Consider the following 21,192-nt stretch of genomic DNA (forward strand, 5'->3'; position numbering starts at 1 on the left):
CAAATACCAATCAAAATGCTCGAACGCGTCATCGAGAACTGGAACTTCAGAATGGACCATCTTAATCGCAGTCACGGACAACATTTGAAAGAAATTATCTTAAAGTACCTCTAAATGAATCACCCGTTACTTATGGTAATAACTTTCAATCTTTGACATCATTACAAATGCTTGTTAAAATACAAAAAGGAGTCAACAAAGCTTTAGTCTAACAAGTTTTATTTTCTTTTTTAACAATACATAGGTGTATAGTACATACACTCTGTACGACATTCATAACTCCCCATTGTTTTTGACAAATATATACATACATAATAAAACTTACATTACAAGTTAATACAATTATAAAACAAATAATTTTGTCTAATATCAATCAACCACTCCAGCCTCTCTAAATATTGAATTAATTCTGCTATTAATACTAGAAAAATACTTAAATTTAATAATGGTTTTCTTTGCTTCTTCTAAGTTTCCGTTTTTGAAGTGTTCATCAATGGCTTCAATTAATTTATCCAGTTGTTTTTTATTCTGTGCATCTAGTTGTTTCAATTTGTCTACATTGTGTTCAGCTTCTTCAATCTAAAACAATTACATAAGTTTCAAAAATGCATAAATAAAATAAAATTATACAGATTCAGCCATATGGCTCTCACTAATTTGATTATTCCCCAATCTCCATCCCATGTGACTTTTCCCCATAGGGAAAATTCATTTATAGATAGAATAGAAAAATGATAGCTCTGATGATGGCATTAAAAAATGCTGAAAGTACTTAGCTGATTTTAATAAATTTATTTACACACTATCAGTCTTTGAAAACATACAACAGTTCCCGTTTTGATTTAAAATTCATTTATCCCAGATACCTACGGTATCAAAATGATGGAGCTCTGGTGGGACTCTTTAAAGGGTTATCGAGCCCTTTTTTTAATTAGCTCCATTTAATTTACAATCTGTTATCACATAACAATAAGTAAATTTTGTGACAATTATTAGAAAATGACATGTAGGAATTCTCTCCAGTGAGAGGTAATATATAGGGTGTCAATTTAAAAAGTTGCCACCCCTATAATTTGGTCCCTATAAAAAATCTAAAAATATACAAAAACACGTCAAATTTATTTGTGAGAGGGACATTTTATAGACCAGTTTTCAACTAAATTACACTAACCCTCTAGCGAGGGCGGACACAACCCCCAAAATCTTTAATGGAAAGGGGGGTTGAGTGATACCTCAATTTAAAGGTCATTCGATTACCTTTTCAAAAATACCACATACATTACATTTCTTTTCAGTAATTTTAATTTTTTTATAATTAATTTTAATACCTAATTAAATATCGAGTTCAGAACTCCAAAATTTTTTTTGGAGTATTGAACTCCAAATTGAATTTTTTTTTGGGTGTTGAAGTATTTAGAGTATTTTTTTGAAGTATTTTTTGGAAAAATCAGGTAAAACCGTAAAGATATTAAGTATAGAGTTCAGAACTCCAAAATTTTTTGGAGTATTGAGTCCAAGATTTTTCCAAAAGTACTGAAAAGAAATATAAGGCATGTGGTATTTTTGAAAAGGTAATTTAATGACCTTTTCAAATTTCTAATTTAATGAAGAAAACTATGTCCAAAAAGAAGTTAAAAATTTTTATCAATGAGTAAAAAAAAACACGAGGGACTGACTCAAAATAAATGCACAATGTTTTGCAGAAATAAAGATGGTATGTTGCTGGGAGACAAGACAGAAAAATTGAATAGATGGGCAGAATACTTCGGAGAATTATTAAACGATAAAGCCCAAACAGAAACAGAAATGCAACAGCGAGGGCAAGAAATCGAACAACAACAAATACAAGAAGCGGAACCACAACAAACACATGCACCGACGGAAAGGGAGATAATAACGGTAATAAAGGACCTAAAAAATAATAAAAGTGCCGGAGAAAGCGGAGTTCCAGCAGAGATATTAAAGGTAGGAGGAAATATACTGCAGCATAAAATCGCTGGACTTATAAAGAAAATATGGGACAACGAAAAAATGCCGGAGCAATGGAACACAGAACTCATCTGCCCAATTCACAAGAAAGGTAATAAGACCATATGTGAAAATTACAGAGGAATCGCACTGTTAGAAATGGTGTATAAGGTATCAGCAAAAATTATAAGAACTAGATTGAAAGCTTATGAATCAGAGATAATAGGAGAATACCAGGCTGGTTTCAGACAGGGAAGAGGAACAACCGATCAAATTTTTTTGCTAAAGTTATTACAAAACAATAGTTATGAACAAAATCTAGGCTTAAATATGCTCTTTATCGATTTTAAACAGGCTTACGACTCTGTCTCACGAAACGGGCTATACGAAGCAATGAGAGCACTAGGAATATCAGAGAAACTGATACGATTAGTTAAAATGACGTTAACCATCACAGTCAATAAAGTCATGATAGAAGGCAGTTTTTCAAATCAGTTTAACGTCAACAGAGGATTAAAACAAGGGGACCCCCTGTCAACAGACTTATTTAATCTAGTACTAAAAATATAATTAGAGGAGAGAATATCCAGACAAGCGGCACGATTCTTAACAGAAGACAACAGTGTATAGGTTTTGCAGACGACTTGGTGTTTCTGACGCGTTCAAGAATAGAACTTCAAAAAATGTTCAAGCAATTTGAAGAAGAAGCAAAAAAATATGGCCTGACTATAAACCAAGAAAAAACCAAGTATATGGAAATGAGAGGAGAAAATGCTGAAGAAAATAAGTGGATTACTCTAAGGATAAATGACAAAGATTATAAATTTGAGAAAGTAACTGAATTTGAGTACCTTGGAGTCACAGTTACAAATAGAGGAGACGAAGAGAGAGAGATAGATAAACGGTTGTTAAAAGGTAGCAAAGCAGTAGGTTCATTAAACGCACTGTTGAAGGCAAAAAACGTGTCAAGGGCAGCCAAGATCCGAGCGTATGAAACAATAGTGAGACCAACGGTGCTGTATGCATGTGAAACTTGGACAATGAACCAGAAAGTAGAAAAGAAGCTAGAGATTTGGGAGAGAAAAATATTGAGAACAATTTTTGGGGGTATAAAGGAGACTAACGGGGAATGGCGCAGAAGAACAAACCTGGAGATAATGGAGATGTATAAGAAACCTAAAATAACTCAGAAAATCAAGGCACAGAGAGTTAGATGGTTGGGCCATGTTTTACGAATGCCACAAGAAAGAAACGTCCTAAGAGTTTTATCAGCAGGAGAACAAGGAAAGAAAAGAAGAGTGAGACCACGAAGGAAGTGGTTTGATGCCGTCCGGACTGACCTAGAAGAAACGGGTACAAGACACTGGAGAGGACAAGTACAGGACCGCAAAAAGTGGAAGAAATTAGTCAAGACTATCGAAGCGAAGGGCCTCTAAGGCCTGTAGGGCTGTTATATATATAATTTAATGACCTTCAAAATGAGGTATCACTCAACCCCCCTTTCCATTAAAGATTTTGGGGGTTATGTCCGGCCCCTCTAGAGGGTTGAAGTAATAGTTAAAAAGTGGTCTACAAAATGTCCCCCTCACAGATAAATTTGACGTGTTTTTGCATATTTTTAGATTATCTATAGGGACCAAATTATAGGGGGTGGTAACTTTTCAAATTGATACACTTTATAATTAACAAACAAAGTTAATAATGTAATGGTACATGTTAACTAATTTTATTTAAACCTATTTATTAAGTCTGCAGGCTTAAAACGCTTTAGTCGACACGAAAGAGAGGTGATGTATACCATTAAAAGGAGAAAGTTAGAATATCTCGGGCACATAATGAGAAAAGACACTAAATACAGATTACTGAAGGTAACCCTTCAAGAAAAAGTATTCGGAAAGCGAGGAATTGGGAGAAGAAGAATATCATGGTTAAAGAACCTGAGGATATGGTTCTCCACAACAACAACTAATCTATTTAAAGCATCAGTTAATAAAATAATTATAGCCAGAATGATCGCCAATATTCGAAACGAATAGGCACCAAAAGAAGAAGAAGTCGAAACACTTCGTCTTTGACATTAAACAGTTCGCGCACTAAGTCATTAGAGTGAGCACTAGTTTTGTTTTTGTATTTTTCACTGTACTTTGTGACTTCAGTTTTTATGGATTGAACTTGGAGGTCTTTTTCTATTATGTTGGTTGAAACATACCATTGGTTATAATTCGAAGAACTTTGTTCTGGAATCTTTGTACGATTTCTAGGTTTGAATTGCTAGCCGAACCCCATAATTGGATGCCATACGTCCATATTGGTACGGCTTTATAATATATATTAAGATCTTATTTGTTAGATTTAATTGTGATTTCCTGCCAATAAGCCAGTAAACTTGTCTTAGTTTGAGTCTCAATTGTTTTCGTTTTGTAAATACAGTGATGAGCGCACTAATAACATGGAAAACATATTAAGTTGTGAGATAAAAAGAGATGAACCTAGTGAAAGTGTTATAGTAACTTATAGATTGACATTATATTGATTGTTTCCCACCTTTAGACATATCGGACGAGTTTGAGAAATGCCACTATAACAGTGACAGTTTTAGTTGACATACTCTTCTGATACGTCTAAAGGTGGGAAACAATCAATATAACGTCAATTTATATATAACTATCGCTAAATTTAACAACTCTACTAGTTTTATTTCTTTTTATCTCACAATTTAATGTGTTTTCCATCTCTTTGCTGGTTATTTTCGAATTTTCCATTTTTTTAACCATGCTTGGATATTATTAAGAGTGGCTTGTAAGTTTCTTGAGGCAGTTACTGGATCATGATGTGAGGCGAGTATTGCAGTGTCATCTGCGAAGGTTGCTGTTATTGTAGTTCTTGAGGTTGGTAGATCTGCAGTAAAAAGCTGGTACAGCATTGGTCCTACCACGTTGTCTTGTGGTACTCCTGATTTTATTTGGTGTAATTCTGAATATTCTGAATTTCTGAAAAGAATCTGTCAGATAGGTAAGATTTTAGAAGTCCATAATACGGATGAGGCAATAGGCAATTCAAACAGGTGCCAGTAGGAAAAAGAACAAGAGGAAGACCGAAGCTGAGATATTTAGAACAAATAGAAAAAGATATAATAACCTTAAAAATAAAAAACTGGAGAAAAAAGCACGAAACAGATCAGAATGGAGAAGAATCCTGGAACAGGCCAAGACCCAGAAAGGGTTGTCGAGCCAGTGATGATGATGAATAGGTTTTTTAGTTTATAGAGTTAAGTTTAGTTTTTAGAGACCTTAGTTGAACGCTGCTGAGCGATATAACTTATTTTCAAAGTCGTTGCTGATAGGTTTTACTAATCTATGGACTTGCTCTATGGTTCAATGTTCTTGTTTAAACCCAAACTGATATTCCGGTATGTAGTTTTTGCCCAGATACCTATGGTATCAAAAGGATTGAGCTCTGGTGGGACTCTTTCCGTGTTATCGAGCCCTAGGTGACTTCGTATGTTGGATTATTTGCCAAAAATTGACGTACACATCTGGATGTCGAAAGTAGTACAGCTTTCTGCACGGTCTTATAAAGGTGTTCATTAAGACCCAGCCGTTTTATGTTTTCTAAGAGGCTCTTTGGAACGACTCCAGTAGTAGACAGAATAATAGGTATCATCTGGGTTCTTTCGAATTCCATTCGTCCTTGGCTCCTTATTTGTATTTCGAGATCTCTATACTTGGCGATCTTTTCGTTGTATTTAACACGCAGATTATTGCTCTTAGGTGTCGCCATATCTATTAGTGTTGTTTATCTAGTAAGTTTATTAACCAGTACGAGATCCGGTCTATTGTGTGTGTGGTCCCAGTATAGCTTGTAGTTGTCGTTTTCAAGCATAAAATTATTATTATACATAAGCAAGGGCAGAGGGATAAGTCCCTATTATGCAAAAAACATAGAAATTACATAAGTAGCCTACTATTTGATAGGTACAATATATTATAAAAAAAAAAGAATGTGTGTGTACTTTGTACGCACGTAAGAAGTTATACTTCTAAATATGATTTCAATGAAATAAATATACTTTCGGACAGTTTATTTGTATTTTATTTAAAGATTAAATTAATTTTTACTTACTACTTTCCAAACATTTTTATTAAAACAATACCAAAAATTAAAAAAAGATTAGAAAACACCAGGATTCGAACCGGAGTTCTCTTGATCTCCAGTCCAACGCTCTACCACTGAGCTATACCCTTTTGATTATCCGGGTTACAAGATTTCTCAGACATAGTGACAAACAGACGAAGTGAATTATAAAATACTTTAAATATTACTTATAATCTTATTCCCGAGGTAGACAAGTCCAAATACACAAAAATTATAATAATAGTTATTTATGATATAAATGTTAAAAGTACAATTTTAAGGCACGTATGTGAAAGTTTCGTGTGAAAGATTCGCTTCGCTCATTCTGCAATTCACATGAGTGCCTTAAAAATGTACTTTTTAACACGTACCTATATCATACAATATTTTTTCTACAAACGTCTTATATATCAACAATTATAATTTATTCATTCTCAATTACAGGACAATACCTACAAAAACTTTTACTTGAACTTGACTGACATTCCATTCTTATATTTTTCTTGACATTAGGTACATCAAAACTGCCTATACGCTGTGAGCTCGTACGTAGAGGGGATATTTACAAATTCGCTAGCGCCAGTAGTGACAAGTCTGTAAACCTTTACCGGAAATTTGACATATATGTCAAAGTGATTAATTTAAAATTAAAATTAAAAACATTAATTATAAAAAATATTAGTTGGTCAAAGCTGTGGTATATATTTTTACCTTAAATATACTTACGTTTTAAATACTGAATTTAAGTTTTTTTAATGTTCCGTAATATGTAATTATAAATTAATCTATTAATCTTAGCGCCATCTACACGATAATTGTGAAAGTATCCGAAGTAAGAAATTCATATTTTATCAATATCTAGAACGTCAAAATGATTAGCAAAATCTAAAAAAAATCGATTAAAATTTAATTACTTTTTTGCGCTGTAAATATTAAGCGATAACAATTAAATAATAAATTTAAAAATTACCGGTGAAAGTTGAATAGTAGTCCGCTAGGAGCGACACCAGCGAAGCTCAGAGCGTATACTGTCAATACGTAAATCAGAATAACATCTAGGTAGTTTTATTTTTGTATATTCTAACAAATTTTAATAGTTTTTTTCTACAAACGTGTTAAAAATGCAATACAGTTTAAATTAAATTTTAAAAACCTTTTAAACCACCTTTTTCAAATTGCGCAAGTTGTATTATTAATATCTATTAATGTTAATAAATGAAATATAAATATTTTAACGTTTCACAATTTGACAATTCACTTTTAACTGCAGTGCCTTAAAAATTTTAAAGCACGCTTTAAAGTAGCATTTTTAACGCTCCTATGGAGTGCTATAAATTGTATTTTTAACACGTTTGTAGAAAAATATATTTAAAAACACTAATATATTCTTTCCACACCTTTTCTGGACTGATAAATACATAAATTAAAACATGTAGTAACGAACTCCATACTGCCTGTGTGCGCATGCGCGCAGATTAATAAAATTTCACCCTCAATGAAATCGCGCCTAAAGAAGTATAACTTCAAAAAATACAATTTTGTTTTAAAACAAAAATAATATTTTAATTCAAAAATGAATAACCATTTTCAATCTGGCGAGATGTAGAGTAATATAGATTATATTTCCAATAGAAAACAAATTGTACGTTTTAACAGTATTAAATCCAATGAAATTTCTGTAACTTCTGGCGTACCACAAGGATCCCACTTGGGACCATTATTGTTTAATCTGTTTATTAATGATATAGTTAAAAGTTTTCACCATGGTGTGGTACTCCTATTTGCTGATGATTTAAAGGTATTTTCTGTAATAAGGTCAAGTGAAGATGCTGAAAAATTGCAAGACGACTTGACTAAACTTCAAAGTTGGTGCATCAATAATGGTATGGAACTGAATACAAGTAAGTGTCATGTCATGCGTTTTTATCGAACTAATAACCCTCTACTATATGATTACAGTATTAATACATCTGTTCTTTCATCACAAACTGTAATCAAAGATCTTGGAATATGGCTAGATACCTCACTAACTTTTCATGAGCACTTTAAAACCATCATTAACAAATCTTTGAGGCTTCTTGGATATATCAAACGAGTTACTTCTGATTTTACGTCCATCCAACCATTAAAGATTCCATATTGTTCGTTGGTTAGATCTCATCTGGAATATTGCTCTTCGGTGTGGTCTCCCTATTATCAGTTGTAAGTGATAAAATTGAGAATGTGCAACATAAATTCCTTAGACATGTTGCGTTTAAACTTGGCCAGTATATGTATTATGACGATATTTTACAGATGCTGAATATTACTACATTAAAAAGCCGTCGATTACATCACGACTTAATTCTATTATTTAAGCTGGTTAACTCACAAATCGACTGCCCAGATATGTTAGCCAAAATTAATTTCGCAGTTCCCAACCGCCAGACAAGACAATTGGCTTCATTTTCTGTACCAATGCATAGAACAAATTATGCTCATTATTGGTGGTGGATCCAAAGAATTACTGTGTGGTATTACAGAAGAAGGTAATTACAGAAGTGGTAATTACAGAAGAAGTAAAGGTAGACCACCTACACGATGGACAGACAAACTTAACCGGGTTGCTGGGAATTGGTTGCTGACAGCCCAAGATCGGCAGAACTCGAAGAAATGAGGGGAGGCCTATGTTCAACTTTGGATGCATAAGGCTAGATGATGATGATATATCAAATAACCAAAAATTATTGGGTCGATAGCTGAATAGAAGACCAGGTGTACTCTTTTCTACAGAATCCTATATTTCGTTAGTAGTCATTAACATTATCAGGGACGCTAAAATGATATTAAAGATACAATGGTGAAATCAGCTATTAAAAACAACTTACTTTACTAGGGTGAGATTGTCGTCATATAGATGTTACATCTTAGTAAAGTAATATGTAAACACTTGTTACTGCAATTTTTAAAATATTAAGATGGTTTTTTTTTTTTTCAAATTTTGCATATGGATCTAAAATTTATTCTGAGTATTTTTTCAATACCTTACAGTCTAATCTAACAAAAAATTTAAGTTGTGTTTGGACCCCCTCAAGAACATTTCCTGGCTACGTGCCTGATTAGAATTCTAGAATAGTCGAGATGTCATCGAAAAATCCCGAAATGTAGAGTGAAGTCAGGAACGTCAGAAAATGTATATAAATGTAGAAAGTGGACACTTAAAGAAAAATAGCTGTGTTTGAATTTTTGAAGTATATAGTTGTCCATTGTGTTGCATTATAGTCAAGTATTGTAAACGAGTTGGATTGAATAAATCGATTTTAAAGCAATTTAACAGTATGTTCACGTCTATTCGTATTCCGGTTCACCTAAATTTCCTATTATTAGAACAGAATGAGGCTTAGCGGTTTAGCTTTGTAAAAATATAAAATCTATTAGTACATTCTTTCACGGTTTTTGCTCCAAATTTTAAAGAACCCCTTGGATTGACATGAAATTTGGCATACGCATAGCTTACATGTCAAAGAAAAAAAGTGATATCGTGCCGATGTGTGCTTTTGCCCTGGGGGTGACTTTCACCCCCTTTTGGGGGTGAAAAAATATAAGTCCAAAATAAGTCCGGAAATGGATAAACTGACTAATTTTAAGTAACTTTTGTTCTATAGAGCTTTTTCGCTAAGTCAACACTTTTCGAGTTATTTGCGAGTGAATATGTTCATTTTTCAACAAAATAACTACATTTTTAGACGGTTTTTCGCAAATAACTCAGAAAGAAAGTATTTTGTCGAAAATACCTTCTTAGCAAAAATATAGCCTGTAAAAAAGTAAAAAAAAAATTGTGTACGCGTTAGGTCTCTGGACCTCGTAAAGTCAGAGTTATAGCCAATGAAAAATAGACTCATATTCACCAAATTTCAAATAGAATACTTCGAAGTAAAATATCCAAAAAATTAAGCACTTTTTGGGGAAAACCCATTATAACTTTTTTAAAGTGTTTAAAAAAAGCCTTATTTCTGTTTTTATAAAAAGTTTGTAGCATTAAATTTAAGCAAGTTACCCTCAAAATAAAATTGGTCCCTTTTGTTTTGACAAAAAAAAATCGGGAAGACCACCCCCTAATTATCAACTTAAATTAAAATAATCGTTACCGCTCTACAAATTATTTTACTTATGTTGTGTTTATATGATCTGTAAGTTTCATCGGTTCAAAGTGCTTATTTTTGAAAAAATTTGGTTTTAAAGTAAAATTTCTAAAAATTTTAATTTTGAAAAACATGCTTTTTTTCAAAATAACTTAAAAATGTTAGTGATACCAAAAATCTCGAAAAACAAAAAAGTCAGCATTGCTTTTCTGAATATCATGTATTTTTTTGTTTTTCTGATAGACAAAAATTGATTAAGATTTGGTGTTTCTAAATTTGCATACATTCGTGATCAGTGACTCGTTCAACCCCTTTTAACTACAGCCCTTTCCAAAATAAGGACTTTGAACCGATAAAACGTACAGATCATATAAACAATACATACACGAGTCAAGAAACCTGTGAAGTCGTAACGATTAAGTTCATTTGAGATACTAATTAGGGGGTGATTTTGCCGATTTTTTTACCAAAAAAAATGGACTAACTTTATTTTGAGCATAACTGGTTTAATTTTGATGCTAGAAATTTTTTTTATAAAACAAAAATGAAGCTTATTTTAAACACTTTAAATAAGTTGTAATGAGTTTTCCACGAAATGTGCTTCATTTTTGGTTATTTCACGTTAAAGTATTCCATTTGGAATTTGACGAATATGAACCTATTTCTAATTAGCTATAACTCTGCTTCTACTAGGTATAGAGACGTGATATATACACCATTTTTTTTAATTTTTTACGGGCTATATTTTTGCTAAGAATGTTTTTTTGACAGAATACTTACTATTTGAGTTATTTTGCAAAAAACCGTCTAAACGCGTGGTTATTTTGTTGAAAAAATGAACATATTCACTGGCAAATAACTCGAAAAGTATTAACTTAGTGAAAAAACTCTATAGAACGAAAGTTACTTAAAATTAGTCAGTTTATGCATTTCCGGGCTTACTTTGGACGAATATTTTTTCACCCCCAAGAGGGGGTGAAATGAAAACCACCCCCGGGGCAAAAGCACATATCGGCACAATATCACTTTTTTTCTTTGACTTGTTAGCTATGTGTATGACAAATTTCATGTCAATCCAAGCGGTTCTTTAAAATTTAGAGGTTTTGCAATATTTTACCGTTAAAGAACGTACTACAGTAGACTCCCGTAAGTTCGGCCTCGGTTAGTTCGGTCTCCGCTTAGTCCGGCCGGCTCTCTGAGCATTAGTCACACACTTTGCACATCAAAAATCATTAGAAAAGAAAATTCAGAAAAAAATTACTGACTTTTTTTAAGTGTTTAAGAAGCCAAACCACCAATGTGCAATAATATTTTTAAATTTTATTAGGCCCAGGGTTCTGTAAGTATTGTTTTATAGTATTTTTGTAACGGTCTATCTTTTTATATATGTTAAAAATATGTCAGAGTATTCCTCTGTGTTGTCTTCTACTTAATGTACAAGTGTTTTGTTTTTGCTAGATCCATACAAACAATAAATGGGCATTTTTTAGATAAGCATCGGTTAGTTCGGCCACTTTTAAGTTCGGCCTAGGGTCCGGTCCCGAGGTGGCCGAACTTACGGGAGTCTACTGTATATGCAAAAAGAGAGATATTGCAAATTTAACACAGCCTACGTTGCGCTATTTACACCGCGCTATGTTGACAGAATTGACATTTCTCAGACGTTTCATAAATGCAGATATTGCTTAACATTTTGGTTGCGGTATTTTACGGCTCGATTAAGATTAGTTGTTGTTTATCTAATTTGTACTCAAAATCCAGAATTTAATTTAGATGGAAGAAAGGTTTGTATTTTCTTCCAAATATCGAGCAAGAGAAACAAATGATCCTTGAATCCTTGATCCTCTTCATGTTTTCCTGATCTAACGTAAAATTTTCTGGAGAAGTCAATGGATTTTGACATAAAACTTGTTTTAATAAACACAAATCGTCATCAGACGTAAATCTACTTAGCTACTGTCTGAGGTACCCATTTTAGCAAATTATTACGAATAAATTTGGTTTAAATGAAAGGTAAACAACAAACATAACCTGAAAACAAAATAGCGCAACGAATACCGCACAGCGTAACGACTCCCCTAATAACGGCAGGCCGTATTTCCAATAACGCGGCGTAAGCTAGATATCACATCTGCGCATGCTCTACTGTCAAAATAACGCGTGCTGTAATACAGCAAGTGCAAAAAAGACTCAGCAATATCTCTCTAATAGAGAGATATTGCAAATTTAACACAGCCTACGTTGCGCTATTTACACCGCGCTATGTTGACAGAATTGACATTTCTCAGACGTTTCATAAATGCAGATATTGCTTAACATTTTGGTTGCGGTATTTTACGGCTCGATTCATAGGCGTAACCAGGATGATCCTAAGGGGGGGGGGTTTCAACTACCTGAAAGGGGGGGGTTACAACTACTGGAAGGTCTCTGAGGGCTATGGTGTTAAGCGTATAGAGCTCAAAGTACATCCCAATGGGGGGGGTTATAACCCCCAAAACCCCCCCCTGGTTACGCCTATGGCTCGATTAAGATTAGTTGTTGTTTATCTAATTTGTACTCAAAATTCAGAATTTAATTTAGATGGAAGAAAGGTTTGTATTTTCTTCCAAATATCGAGCAAGAGAAACAAATGATCCTTGAATCCTTGATCCTCTTCATGTTTTCCTGATCTAACGTAAAATTTTCTGGAGAAGTCAATGGATTTTGACATAAAACTTGTTTTAATAAACAAAAATCGTCATCAGACGTAAATCTACTTTGCTACTGTCTGAGGTACCCATTTTAGCAAATTATTACGAATAAATTTGGTTTAAATGAAAGGTAAACAACAAACATAACCTGAAAACAAAATAGCGCAACGAATACCGCACAGCGTAACGACTCCCCTAATAAAGGCAGGCCGTATTTCCAATAACGCAGCGTAAGCTAGATATCACATCTGCGCATGCTCTACTGTCAAAATAACGCGTGCTGTAATACAGCAAGTGCAAAAAAGACTCAGCAATATCTCTCTATTATATGAACTGACAAGTGTTAAAATAATATACAGTTGAGATCAAAAAAATCGACTCAAAAGTAAAATAAGTTATAGGATTATGCTGTTTGGCAAGTGTTTATCCACACACAATGTAAATTTACAAGTAAAATATTGTGAGCAGAAGAAATTTTTATTGCAATGACAAAAATATTTACAAAATTATTAAGTTAAGAACATAAGAAAGATAACTTAATATTGTATGTGAGAAAACATGTTATGAATGAAAGTCATTATGTAATGAATATAAATGTAAATTAACATAAAAAATCTGAGTAAATCAATATTAATACTGAGTATTTCCTCTTCTGCGTTGTATTACACTTTCCATGCGACCTTATTAAGTTTCTTACTGAGTCCTGAAGAATCGCTTCCCACTCTTCATCTACATCTAACGCAGTTTTTAGCTCCGCCACTGTCACTAGTGTTGGATTATTGACCCGAACTCTGCATTTGACCTTATCCCATATGTGCTCGATGGGATTCATATCCGGATTTAATGAAGGTCAGTCCATTGTTGTTATATTGGTGTTGGCCAGTAATCTTTCATAATCCGCACTGTGTGCCATCCAGCGTTATCATGCTTTAGTATGAAGCCGTCGTTCATGTAGCCGGTGTAGGGAACAACATTGTCTTGGAGAATATCTGTAATGTAACGATCCGCTGTCAAATCCCCTCCGCGACCACCACCGGGCACGAACACAAGCTCTGTTTTTCTTCTAAAAATAAAGTACCCCAAAATATACAAGAACCACCACGCAGGCACGTAGCGAAGGGAGGGGTCCATGGGGTCCGGACCCCTCCCAAGACTACCTCGGCCTTTGTACCAAGGCAGCAAGTTTATCCATAAGTTATTATTAACATTTTTGAAAAAGTGAACGTAATTACTATTAATTTTTAATAGAATTATTTCTGTTTTTATTCAGTGTACGGATCAACTTACATCCAATTTAAAAATCAGATTTAGCAAAAACGAAAATAATCTATCAGCATTTCAAATTCTTTTACCTGCATTTGCCTCTACAGAAAAAGCAAAATTGCTAGAAAATTTGGCTGCCTATTACTCCCGCGACACTTCCCTTGCAGTAATAAAAGCTGAATTTTGTATGTTATGGTGTAACTGTAATACAATATCATATTTTGAACCAAATACCGAAGTTTTCCACGTAATGAAACATTGTAATAAAGTTTTGTTCTCTAAACATTTACAAATTCCTTACAATTTTGGCAACTATACCTGTCACAACGGCCAGTGTAGAACCTTCTTTCTCAACAATGAAGCGAGTAAAAACTTTACCCAGAATCAAGATGGGAAACGAAAGACTCAGTTGACTGGCTCTTTGTTCCGTTCATTGGAACGTCGAAAGCCAGATATATAGATATCATCACAGATGTCATAGAGCGAATAGCATAGCTGAGGTGGAATTGGGCGGGTCATGTAGCCAGAATGGAGAACGGTGGTGGACCCAAAAATTTACAGTGTGGAGACCACGAAAGGACAGAAGAAGTAGAGGAGACCACCTACACTATGGACAGACAACGTCAAAAGGGCTGCTGGGAATTGGTTGCTGGAAGCCCAAGATCGACAGAACTGGAAGAAATTAGGGGAGGCCTATGTTCAACTTTGAATGCAGAAGGCTGGTAGATGATGATGTATCAAATAACCCAAAATTATTGAGTAGACAGCTGAATAGAAAACCAGGTGTACCCTTTTCTACGGAATTCTATATTTCGTTAGTAGTCACTAACATCATCAGGAAAGCTAAAATGATATTAAAGATACAATGGTGAAATTAGCTATTAAAAACAACTTACTTTACTAGGGTGAGATTGGCGTCATATAGATGTTATATCTTAGTAAAGTAGTAAACACTTGTTATTGCAATATTAAAAGAGTTTTTTCAAATTTTGCATATGGATCTAAAATTTATTCTGAATATTTTTTTCAATACCTTACCGTCTAACCTAACAAAAAATTTAAGTTGTATTTGGACCCCCCTCAAGACCATTTCCTGGCTACGTGCCTGCCACCACGATAGCTGACTGTTTCGACACTGCAGCACTGGGAAAATCGTTCTCCGGGCTTTCAATAGACGTGTCGTCTCCTGTCATTGCTTTACAAGCACACTCGACTCTCATCAGATAATAAAACTCTGCATCATTGGCCATGGTGCCAATTGACTTGTTCTCGGGCAAACTGTAGTCAAGCTTGTTTCTTACGTACGTTCAAATTGGGCCGTGTGTTAGCTCGTCTGCGAGTCAAAGTGATAGCCTTAAGTCCTCTTCTAACTATCCACTGAGTGACAGTGACACCTCGAACATTCCTCAAGGATAATTGAAGCTAAACTCCTGTCACGTGCCGATTCCGCAGGGCATTCAGGACAATGAATCGATCATCCCTCTCTGTCATTACACGTCGCCAACCCGAATCTGATCGTCGACTGTAGTTACCGGTCTTCTAATATCGACGGTAAGTCCTTGAAACTGCAGACTGCGTCATAAGGAGGCGACGGGCGACAGTCCTCTGACTATATCCGTCTAGTAATTATGCAATTACCTGGACCGCCTTCACTGGTGAAGTATCCATACTGCACTTCGAAGTGTACACACAGATCAACGTTTGAAAAGCGACTAGACGACCACCGGCAAATTCATAGAGGTCTAAATTGCGTAGAACATACCCGTTACTTTGTTTGCTGCATTCCCTATGCCTAGGGTTACCATAATTTATTAAGGCCAAATCCGGACAGGGGTAGTCCAATGGGTTGTAGAAAATGTAAAATGTGAATTTGACTGTGTTGCTATCTCTACATTGTACATGTATATGCAAAATGCATATGGCACAATTAAAAGTACAGCTGTTTGGCTACAATAGGAAACTAACATCGAAAATCTCTGGCAGTTTAAAATACATATACACCTATGTTTTAACATACTTTAGACCTAAAGAATAATATTACAGAACGAAATAAAAAAATGGCCACCGTTGGGCCAAGTGTTTTCCATTTTTTTTAGCAAAGAAAAAAATCCGGACATTTCTCATATCCGGACAGCAATCCGGACATGTCTTTCAAATCCGGACTGTCCGGACGAAATCCGGGCGTATGGTAACCCTACCTATGACATACAGAAGAAGACAAATTTTACAACACGTTGCTAATTTGCACAAAACAAATATTTTTTGGAAGCTCTATAATAGACGGTGTCGCGAAAAAAGGTCGCCAACAATTGGTCGAGCGAAAAAATGTCGCGCACATTTGAGCGCGTATCAAAAGGTCGCCGGCGAAAAAACAGCGCCGACGAAATAAGGTCGCGTGCAATTGATCGCGCGAAAAAAGATCGCGTCATGTTTTACATTATTAAAACCATTCAATTGGTTTTCAAAAAGGTTCTAAAGAAATTCTATTTGCATACTTTAACTTTATGCATTATGAGCCGATTAGTCTTGGAATTCCATCTAATTACTTTTTAATGTATTTTGGATGTATAAGAAGATGGGAAAAATAACGTATATCTAAATACTTTTTAATGTATTTTGGATGTGTAGGAAGATGGGAAATATAGGAGAATGGGAAATTATTTCATATGGTATTTTCAGGTTATTCAAGTGAATATACTTGAAAATTGAACAATTTTTAACATGAAGAAAGTATTTTTTTTGTTCTACGTGAATAATTTTAATATATGGATCTAAATTCAGAAAGGTACTTTCCTTCACACTTTTTACAGGCTTAGGACTGTCAGCAAAAAACTGGCGTGTTTAAAAGTGTTTGCTCTTCCTAATCGGATATCGTTAAAAATGTACAGTAATAATAGTTCTATTTACAGTATATATTACATACAAACGAATACCAGGTACCAGTTTACCTATTTTTGGTATTTTCAGAGACCGGTAATTAGCATAATTGGTTCTTAGTAGAAAGTCGTTATGCAGATTAGTGAAGAATAAGTAGTTTAGATAAGGGCACCTTATTGTGTAGGTATTTATTAGGAATTCCATGAAGTCATTACGATAAGACATTATTGGAAATGCTAAAATAAATATTGTACAAAAGTTCTTTGTCTAATTGTGCGTTATTCACTAATGTGGTAATTATTATTCCATATTCGTGAAACGTACTTTTATTACTTTTTAATGTATTTTGGATGTATAAGAAGATGGGAAAAATATCGTATATCTCATTATTCATTAGCTTGTCGATTTGTCAAGATGGTCTTAACTTACGTAAAGAGTCAAAAAGGTGCCAATATGTTGGTGTATAATGGATATATCCATAGAAAGGAAAAAACGATTGATCAAAAGACAATTTGGAAGTGCGCTCAGTACAATAAGCATAAATGTACCGGGAGAGTTCACACAGTGGGAGATGAAGTAGTGAAAAGTACAAGTCACAACCACGTTGCCGATGCGTCAATATTAGAAGCAAAAAAGGCTTGTAACAGAATGAAAGAACTGGCTCATCAAGTTGAACTAACAACACAAGGAATCATAGCTACCGTTTCACAAGAAGTGTCTGTGGGTGCAACTGGGCAGCTACCTTCTATTTCATCCCTAAAGCGAACTATTCAGAACACACGCCAAAGAGTGGAAGCTATTCCGGCAAATCCAAGAAGCTTAACAGAGCTTATTATTCCGGAAGAATACACCAGAAACAATAACGGCGAACCGTTTCTTTTATTTGACAGTGGTCCAAACGAACAGAGAATTTTAATATTTTCCACTGAAAGAAATTTAACTTTGATGGCGAGCTGTGAACACTGGTATGCCGATGGAACATTCACATGTACTCCTCTATTGTTTGGTCAGCTGTATACAATACATGGCGTACAGTATAGCAACGTTATTCCAACTGTTTTTGCTCTACTTCCTAATAAAACTCAGGCAACATACACTCGACTCTTCCATGAATTAAAAACGTTACGACCAGGTTTACGTCCTACAACAATAATGGTGGATTATGAAAAAGCAGCAATTAATGCTTTACAACAAGAGTTTCCTGAAGTCAGAATCCGTGGATGTTTCTTTCATTTCACACAATGTTTGTGGAGAAACATGCAAGGTACAGGACTGCAACAAGTTTATACAGAAGACGCGAATTTTGCTCTACATCTGCGACAATTGGCAGCCCTAGCCTTCGTACCTGAAGTAGATGTTGTTGCAACATTCGGAGAGCTACTGGACAGCGAGTTTTACACTCAAAATGAAAATTTACTAACACCTTTAATAAACTACTTTGAGGATGTATGGATAGGCAGATTGGATCGACGACAACAAAGAAGACCGCCAATGTTTCCAAGGAATCTTTGGAATTGCTTCGAATTTATAGAGGAAGATCTACCGCGTACTAATAATGCTGTCGAAGGTTGGCACAACAGCTTCTCCTCGATATTAAATGCAGCACACCCAAATCTATGGAAGTTTATTACGGGGCTAAAGAAAGAAGAGAGTTTAAATCGATTAAAAGTGGAGCAATACATAGCTGGAAACCAACAACCTCAAAAAAAAATTTATAAAGATACAGCGCGGCGAATAAAAACGATTTGTTTGCAATACGGGAACCGGCCAAATCTAGAATATTTAAGAGGAATTGCCCAAAATTTTCAACTGCAAGTATAAAAAACTAAAAAACAATTAAAAAAAAAATTTAAAAAAAAACAAAAAAAAAATAAAAATTAAAAAAACACAAAAAAATAAAAATAAAAAAAAAAATAAATAAAAATTAGAAAAAAATAAAAAAATTATAATTAAAAAAACTTTTAAACACGCCAGTTACTAACTGCCAGTCCTAAGCCTGGATAAAGTGTGAAGGAAAGTTAAAGTATGCAAATCTGTTATTAATATAAATGTATTCTTTAACTATGATATCTTCAATAAGTACTCACCAGTGACAATGTATTAATGAAATTGTGCCTGTTATATAATTTTTAACCACAATATCATTATTTTATTTGGGAAATTTTATTTTAATAAAGATGGTAGCCCTTAACCTACCCTATCTATATGTAGTATATACCCTGTAAAATATATTAAGCTTATATTAAAACTTACTCTTAAATAACCAAGGGTAAATTTTGCGACACTGCCAAGTCGTGAAATAATACCTCTAGGTACTTTCCCTACAACATTTACAGTTAAAATTACCTTAATTCGACCATTAAATTGGTCGAACATTTTACATGATCAATTTCAAATAGGATTATTTACTTCCAATTATTTTCCTATTATTTAAAGTGGAAAATAAAACTAAAGTCATTTAGAAGTCAATATTGGGTTGACGAAATATTTTTTACCAATAGGTTAAAATGACTAATAAGAAAATATTTAACTGTTTGGGTCATTATTTAACAGCAATCCTTTAGTTCTATTGCATCATCTAAATCTGACCTAAGCCTGGATTAAGTGTGAAGGAAAGTTAAAGTATGCAAATGAAAACATATTTTCTGACGCGATCTTTTTTCGCGCGATCAATTCCACGCGACCTTATTTCGTCGGCGCTGTTTTTTCGCCGGCGACCTTTTGATACGCGCTCAAATGTGCGCGACATTTTTTCGCTCGACCAATTGTTGGCGACCTTTTTTCGTAGATCCATAATAGACAATATTTTTTGCATTAGTTGTTTTAAAACGAAGAACACAACACACAAAATGAAATTACTAGGCATAAACTACAATTCACCGAGTGAGTCGATTTTTTTGCTCTCAAGTGTATATACTATACCTAGTTTTTAACATAGAAGGAGTAATTCAAATGTACCGGGCTATAATGATTGTTTGTAATCGGTCCAACCGTAGGCAAGTTTACTCCACTAAATTAGGAAATTTTGAGGCTATTGACATTTAAAATTCATAGGTTAATTAAGTTATATTGGCGATTGTATGTGTTTTCTGCGTGAAGTATTCCTTGAATTTTTAGACTGTTAGTCTGCATTTATATAAAAAACTGACTGTTGTTTTTAGAATTCTTTAGTGACCTATTATTGTTAGTCTTCGAGTTGTCCAATATTGATTACTGGATTACCATCGAAGGCCAACATGGTTAACCAAAAAAGAAGATGAATCTGGAGATTTTTCTAGTGTAAGTTTCTGGGTGTGAATCTGTCTCTTGAGTTTACTCCTCCTAGTTTACAAACAGGGTATAGTATTTATAAATTATGACGATGTTACCTCCTCATTTAATTCCATTATTTTCATTAAGAATTCAGGTTCGTCTATAGTTTGACCCTCTGCAATGCTTTCTCCTCTTAAATGTAATAAGTGTTCAGCTCTTTTTAAAGGTGATAGGAGATTACTAAAGGCCTTGTTGATCAAAGAAGAATATTCTTCTGAGATATGTTGCTCTTCACTGGTACTACAAAATATAAAAATTTTACATTACGTTGCAGGATAAGTGAAAAATTTAATAGGAATCATAAAATTAGTGCAAAAGTGCATAGGGAAACATGTCCAACTGTATACTTAATACGTTCGCTAGCAAGCGACTCATATATGAGCCACATGATTTTTTCCATAGAGCAGCGTCTCACGTGTGAGCTGGGGATCGCAATGCACATAATGGCAATTTAAATAGCTCTGGTCTGTGAATACACAACTTCAATATCCGTTCGGTAGCGAACAGGTTAAAAGGTGAAGGAATCCTACAAAGGGATGAACTCAAATATCTAGGTATGTACTTGGACAGAAGATTAAACTGGAGGAAGCCATATATTTACTAAGCGAAAACAACTGGGTTATAAGTTGATGAACGTGTATTGGTTGTTTGTTAGACAGAAAATCAAAAGTATCAACTGAAAATAAAATATACAGATTCATGTTGAAATTAGTTTGGATTTATGGACTAGAATTATGGGGAAGCACCACATATCCTAATATTGATATAATAGAAAGATTTCAATCCAAAATATTAAGAACAATACTGGGAGTTGCATGGTTCATAAA

General features: G+C 34.2%; 1 protein-coding gene across 1 annotated transcript in view; it reads right to left on the reverse strand.

The window, feature by feature from the left end:
* Window positions 1–202: 202 nt before the first annotated feature.
* LOC114329839 (iron-sulfur cluster co-chaperone protein HscB) overlaps window positions 203–21,192 on the reverse strand; it is a 36,151-nt gene continuing 15,161 nt past the window's right edge. Inside the window, exons 2-3 of the mRNA XM_050655828.1 lie at window positions 20,422–20,605; window positions 203–579 (exon numbers count right to left, since the gene is read on the reverse strand). Coding sequence (XP_050511785.1) covers window positions 370–579; window positions 20,422–20,605 — 394 coding nt within the window. The 3' untranslated portion in view covers window positions 203–369. The remainder of the gene's footprint in view (window positions 580–20,421; window positions 20,606–21,192) is intronic.

This window comes from Diabrotica virgifera, chromosome 7 (assembly GCF_917563875.1).
Source record: "Diabrotica virgifera virgifera chromosome 7, PGI_DIABVI_V3a".
NCBI classification, from domain to species: Eukaryota; Metazoa; Arthropoda; class Insecta; order Coleoptera; family Chrysomelidae; genus Diabrotica; species Diabrotica virgifera.